Below are 6513 nucleotides of genomic sequence, written 5' to 3'. Positions count from 1 at the left end.
GGAGGGGTTTTCTGCCAGCCATCTCCCCTTCTGTTCCCAGGGAGATATGTGCTGGCTCTCCACGGCCCCAGCCGCCCACCTCCTTTGCCCTGTGGCTGGCACGAGGGGATACATGTCCAGGGAAGTTGGTGGAGGCAGGGGGCAACAGGATCCTCCGGCGTCGCCTCGCCAGGTAGGGGCTGAGGGGGGTGTGGATGCCTGGGTAGTCCTCCTTGCCCTGCCACGTTTCTCCCTGCTCCCCTGGGGTGCCTCGGCTGCCCAGTCGGGGTCCCATAGGTGAGGCCGAGCTGTAGTTTCTGCCATCCAAGCTTAGCTCTTGCAATATTTCCCGCAGCTTCTCACTGCTCACATAGCTGACTTTGTGGGCTGACTCCCAGGCTACACCAGCTGAGTTGGCCTGGCCTGGCAGCTGCTCCAGAGGCTGCCCCTGCCCTGCAGGTGTCTCACACTCCTGGACGTCTTTCAGGTCACCTTCAGTGCTGTCCCCTGTGTTAAAAAGCAGCACTTGAGAGCAAACGGGCTCTGGAGTGTCATCTTTCTGGAGGGCCTGAGCACTGCTGCAAACAGGTGGTGTCCCCAGCGGACAGGGAGGCTGACACCCATCCTGCTCTGGATCCGGGGGGCAGTGGTCGCCTGGTGCATCCCTGTGCTGCCCTGAGCTTTCAGGTCACCTTCAGTGCTGTCCCCTGTGTTAAAAAGCAGCACTTGAGAGCAAACGGGCTCTGGAGTGTCATCTTTCTGGAGGGCCTGAGCACTGCTGCAAACAGGTGGTGTCCCCAGCGGACAGGGAGGCTGACACCCATCCTGCTCTGGATCCGGGGGGCAGTGGTCGCCTGGTGCATCCCTGTGCTGCCCTGAGGGTGCAGAGCAGGAAGCTGCTGGCAGCACACGGGGGTCAGAGCCACTCTCTGCAGACATCAGCCTCATCAGCTTCTCCTTGGCACTGCTCACTTGCTCCTGCAGGCTTTCGATCACGGCGTTTTTCTGTGTCAAACAAATCAGCCTGTCAAGCGCAGGGCAGGCAGAGGGTACAACAACACTGCCAGTTTGGAAGCAGGCACTGCTGGAGAGCACATCACCCCTCTCTGCATGGCAAGAGCCACACTGGCAGTGTGTGTGACCTCATCCTGCCCTGGAGCTCCCCGTGTGGGTGCAGGAAAGGGGTCACTGGGGCAGGCAGCTCTCCAAGCTAGGGTGCTTCTGCCTATGCAGTGCAGGTGTGGGAGTAGGAGCTTAGGGGCTTTTCTGAGACAGAGCATCTCCCCTCTAAATTAGCCATGTTTGACTAGGCTGTGGGAACCAGCCTCTCCTGCACTTCTCCCTACATATTTTTTCAACCCCTCCAGATCATGCCTAAATTTTGGTGCTTTGGGGGGCAAAGTGATGTGAGAAAACAAAACAGCTCTTCCCTTCAGGACAGAAGAGGCTGATGAGGGATCACCAGTGTGGACAGGGGTGTAAAGAAGGGTTTCCCACCCTGCAGAGCCTTCAGGCCACCAAAGGGAAAGGGAGAAGCTGGTGCAGTTGAGGGTCCTGGCAGAGCCCTGTACCTCGGTGAGCAGCCGCTTCATGGAGTTTTTCTCCCCTATCAGCTGGTAGAGCTGCTCCTCGCTGTACACTGAGCGACAGCTCCTGCTCGGGCTGGTGAAATATTTCGCCATGTGGCTCACGGTTTGGCTTTCTTCTTCAAAGGCTTTCCACTGCTTGAGCTGGAGAGTAGAAGAGGGTGTTATCTGCAGAGCCCCAGCAGACAGGGCGGGAGGCAGGCACAGCTCAAGCGCAAAGGAGACAAAGGGATGGAGAGGGGGAGACAAAGGCAGGGTGTGACGGGGAGCAGACACCAAGAGATGGCTGGGCGAGGGGCTGCAGTGTCACTTGGAGCCTCCCACCCGAGTCCTACCCTGTCCCCGGCTGCAGCTTTTAATGCAGAGAGGGTCATTGCCTGCCTGCACTAAAACCTTTAAGCATGCTGTAAAAGTCCCCTCCCTCTTCTCCCCCCTCCCTGACTCTGTGACAAAGACAGTGTCACGCATGCCCCTTTATCCCTGAATCACTGGTGACAAGCTGAGCACCAGCAATGCTTAGTATCTGTTTTCTCATCTAGTGTCTGCATGGAAGGTTGTGCAGCCCAGCTCCAGCTGCTTATCGATCTCGGATGAGCAATAGAAGAACAAGTTCATTAGGAAAAACAAGGTAATGAATTAAAAGATCCAAGTTAAATAAAATGTTCAAGGGCCCCAGGCTCTCATAGAAAAATGGCACAGGCTGAGCACAAGTACAGCTCCTCCACCCTCAGTTTGGGAGACCTGGTGCTTGGCAGAGCATTGTCAGCAGGCTTGGTGCTTGTCAGAGGGGGTTTGGATCCGTGTTCCCAGAGGCAGCTCATCTATGGGGTTGGGACTCAGAAGTTACACTGCCTCAACTGAGGTAGGAGGGTACCTCTGGAAATCATCTAGTCCAACCACCCTGCTCAAACAAGGTCAGCTGGAGCAGCCTGCCCAGGACTGTGTCCACCTGGGCCTTAAGTATCTTCAAGGACAGAGGCTCCACAACCTCTCTGGGCAACCTGCTCCAGTGTTCTACAACTTTCATAGGAAAAAACCTCAACCTTTTTCTTATGTTTAAATAGAATTTCCTGTGTTTCGATTTGTGCCCATTGTCCCCTGTCCTGTTAGTGGACACTGCTGAGAAGAGCCTGGCTCCCCCTTCCCCACTCCACCCCCATCAGTATTTATATACATTGCTGAGATCCCTTGAGCCTTCCCTTGCACAGATGTGCTCTTTCTTCAGCTTCACCTCTTCCTCCCTTTCTCACCTCATGTCCTTGAGCCCAAACATCCCTCCAAACATTTAATTGAGTAAACAACTATTTCCTCTCCCTGTAACAATGGGACCATTATTCCCACAGATGTGGTGCCCAGGCACACCAAGCTGCTCCTGGAAGACATGGGAAGCAGAAGAGCTGAGCCTCACCACAAAAGGCTTCCTTCAAACATCTCCACCTCCTCCTCCTCACTTGTGGCAAAGCCCAGCTTCCTTCTCCAAGAGTGCAGAGGAGGACAGCCTCCCCTGGGGATCACCAGCAGCAAAGAAGTCTCTGAGCCTGGCAAGGCTATCTGGATGGCCTGAGCCTGGCTCCAGCCCTGCCATAGGCAGAAACTCTTGCTGGGATTGGGAGCATGAAGTATGAGAGGACAACTGCATGAAGCTGAGGATGAGGATGAGGAGGCCAGGACCCGCTTTGCCTCCACATGTGCTGTTTGTGTGGCTGCAACCTGAGGCACACTCCTGCAGGAGGGCTCCTGAGCAGCAGCTCTGCAGCACACTTGCATTCCTTGGAGACCTTCCAGGACTTAAAACAGGCCTATGAAAAAGCTGGAGAAGTTTCTTTACAAGGACACATAGTGATAGGACAAGGGAGAATGGCTTTAAACTGCAGATTTCAATTAGATATAAGGAAGAAATTCTTCTCTATGAGAGTGGTGAGAGACTGGAACAGGCTGTCCAGAGAAGCTGTGGATGCCCCATCCCTGGCAGTGTTCAAGGCCAAGCTGGATGGGGCTTGGAGCCACCTGGTCTAGTGGAAGATTCCCTGCCTGTGGCAGAGGTGTTGGAGCTAGATGATCTCTAAAGTCCCTTCCAGCATAAACCATTCTATGATTCTATGAGACTCCGGGAACTTGCCCGGGGAAGCAGAGCCACTGGAGGGGCTTGGAAGATGAGCTGTGCAGATGACCCCAAACACTTGGGAAAAAAAGCAGGAAAGTAAGTGCTTTGGCCCGGAGAGCTGCTGTAGTTAAACTCCGAAAACGTGCCCGATTTCCAGCCAAGTGATGGGAGAGAGGTGGCACCATACCTGGGGGATAAAGATGAAGCAGTTGATCGTGGTTGTACACACGAAGATGCCTCCAGAGGTAAAACCAAACAGCAAATTGTGCCAAGTACGGAAGAAACGGTGAACTAAGCAGATAGTGCCAGCAGCCAGGAAAACGAGGTTAACTCCAACAATGAGTGTCAAGGACTGGTTGACTGGTGAGGAGCTGATGTTGTCGGTCAGACCGGCCAAGTAGGTCCCATATAGCAGGAGGATACTCTGGAAGCAGAAAAAAGAGGTTTCCAGAGTGTGGAAAATTACAGCCTGATGGTGTCAAACCCCACCTCGTAGCAAGCCTGATGAGCTCAGATACACTCAGCACAATCCTAATTAATGCTCTTTGATCTATAATGCAGACCTTCAGTGCATGGTGGTGACACCATGGCAAACACCCAGTACACTGCTGCAGGCCAGGAGTGGGGCTGGGGAGAAAGGATAGGAGTGAAGGTGCTGGTGGGCACTGGGGGTCCCAGCCAAGGGACATGAGGAGCTGAGGGTCAGGTCAGCAGGTGATGCCACAGAGCAGGGAATGGCTGGGAGAAATAAGATGTAAAAACTGCCCCTTGGGCAGTTTAGAGCAGGAGTAGCAAAGTCAGACAGACAGGAGACAGAAGACCCTGCAGTAATGCAGCAGCGGGGTGCCATCAAGGAGGAATGACATACCTCTGAAGGAGCAGGAAGGATATTCAGAAGGACATTCACAAGGAAAAGGCAAGAAGCAATGGAGGTTTAGACTGGAGGGAAGAGGATGTACTTGGTGCTTCTTTAAATAGTAATCCAGGAAACTACCAGGTGCAATTCTTGTCCCTTCCCTTTGCTGTTTCCTGATTCCAGCAGCAGGAAAAGGCACTAGAGAAGTGCTCTGTACACAGAGGCTCTCCCTCCCTCTGAGCAGATCAGCTGTTTCAGAGCAGGCTGCCTCATCACACGGCCCCTCAAGTATCCCATGCATATGTCTTTCCAGTGTGCTCAGGATTAAACTACCCAGCAGGCTGAACCCCTCCTTCCCTGGGGGACACTAGCAGGAAATATCAAGTATTTTTTGCCTGCCTCCATAGTGCAGGGTATGGCCTGCCTTCAGGATCATTTGGAAATACCATCTAACAAAATCCCTGCTCCTGCAAGGGCCTGGAATACAGGCAACATGACCTCCATTATTCCTGTGCTACCCAGTAATTGTAACTGGCAGCCTTTTACTAAGGGTCACTGCTTTTTGGGTATCAAGAAGTCCTTTGCAACCTGCGGTGCAGATTTTTTTAGACCCTTCTGGACCCCTCCATGCTGTGGCTTCTTGATTATTGTGATGACCACTGTCAGGGTTAAGGTGTGGAGGAACTCAGGCAAGAGAGGTTCATGTCCATGGCCTTTGATGACACTCCCAACTTCAGAGCCCCATGAATTCTCAAGGTGGGCCTGTAATAGTGAGACCTGCCTTGCTGGGAACTAGGCTGATGCCTGGCCCTGCTTTGTAGGATCTGCACTGCATCATAACCATGTCCACCATGGGACAAATGGCCAAAGGCAAGCCAGCTAATCCCTGAGCAAGTTAAAAAACAGCACCAAAGTCCCATTTAAAATTCATACAGTCTATCTGGGACACAGACAACAGCAATGCCGCCTAGCAAACTAGGACTTTCGGTAAGCACAGGACTAAGTGGTTTGTTTGTTTGTTTTTGTTTTTGTTTTAATCTTGAGCAGAGGGCTTTGCTCCTAGTTCCAGGCATGTCCTTGGCAAATCATTTCTGTTCGTTGCTCTGTGCCAGTAAAACCAAGATAATACACTGAGTGGCTTTCCAAAGGGCTGAGCACATTAATGCTGTGGATGCTAAGAAGTGCTATGTACACACAGAGATAAAGCCTACTCTCACATTGGTGTAAATCCAGACTAACTCCAGAGAAACCACTTAGGAAATAACTCCATGACCCTCAGTAAGTAGAAAGGGACGGGGTCAGGTTCAATGCAACACTAACAAAGATTACCAGGGACTGGTAATGGGGATGCTTTATTCCAAAAATCAGTTTGTAGGAGCTGTAGGCAAAAACATTACCTGCCTAAAACTTAACACAAACTGCAGACAAAATCAGAGGTGGAGACCCAGCACTGAAAACCCAGGGAATGCCTACATTCCCTAGCATTAAAGGACTTTTAAGGTCAGGCTGGACTAAAGTCTTTGAAATGAAGTGCAGGGGGAAGAAGGACTTGGCTGTGTTTTGTGGTCCCTTTCTGCTCTTTTTCCCACAATATTGGGTAGATGGTCAGTGAGTGTTATATTACAGTGAATCACAAAGGAACTGCCTGTACTGCACACAGAGATGAAGCCATTCCCAAAGAAAGGCTGTGATCTCACAAGCTTCATCAGCATCAGCTTTCTGAAACGCATCCAGCCTCTGCCAACCCAGAGACACAGGAGGCCACAGATAATTACATCAATAATTATGCCTACATAGTTACATCAGTATAACTAACTCTTCTGGAATAAAAACAGCCATGTGCAGAGATCCACCAGTGAAAGTGTACCCTAGTGGTATAATTAAGCTGATAAGCATCCTGTAAAAGTAGGGACCAAACACTTGTCATCAGCATCTCCTTGCTTTGAAGTCAAAGGACTCAGGGGTTGAGCCACACGTTGCATCACTTC

General features: G+C 51.7%; 1 protein-coding gene across 1 annotated transcript in view; it reads right to left on the bottom strand.

The window, feature by feature from the left end:
• Window positions 1-6513, bottom strand: part of GPR156 (G protein-coupled receptor 156) — a gene marked incomplete at its 3' end in the record, with an annotated part of 14399 nt that overhangs the window by 320 nt on the left and 7566 nt on the right. The window contains exons 7-10 of the mRNA XM_009074019.1: window positions 3857-4093; window positions 1551-1709; window positions 891-984; window positions 113-486 (exon numbers count right to left, since the gene is read on the bottom strand). Of these exons, the coding sequence (XP_009072267.1) occupies window positions 113-486; window positions 891-984; window positions 1551-1709; window positions 3857-4093 (864 nt within the window). The remainder of the gene's footprint in view (window positions 1-112; window positions 487-890; window positions 985-1550; window positions 1710-3856; window positions 4094-6513) is intronic.

Source organism: Acanthisitta chloris, unplaced genomic scaffold (assembly GCF_000695815.1).
Source record: "Acanthisitta chloris isolate BGI_N310 unplaced genomic scaffold, ASM69581v1 scaffold18984, whole genome shotgun sequence".
Lineage (NCBI taxonomy): Eukaryota > Metazoa > Chordata > Aves > Passeriformes > Acanthisittidae > Acanthisitta > Acanthisitta chloris.
Note: the sequence above shows the minus strand (reverse complement) of the source record. Positions and strands in the feature narration are given on the sequence as shown.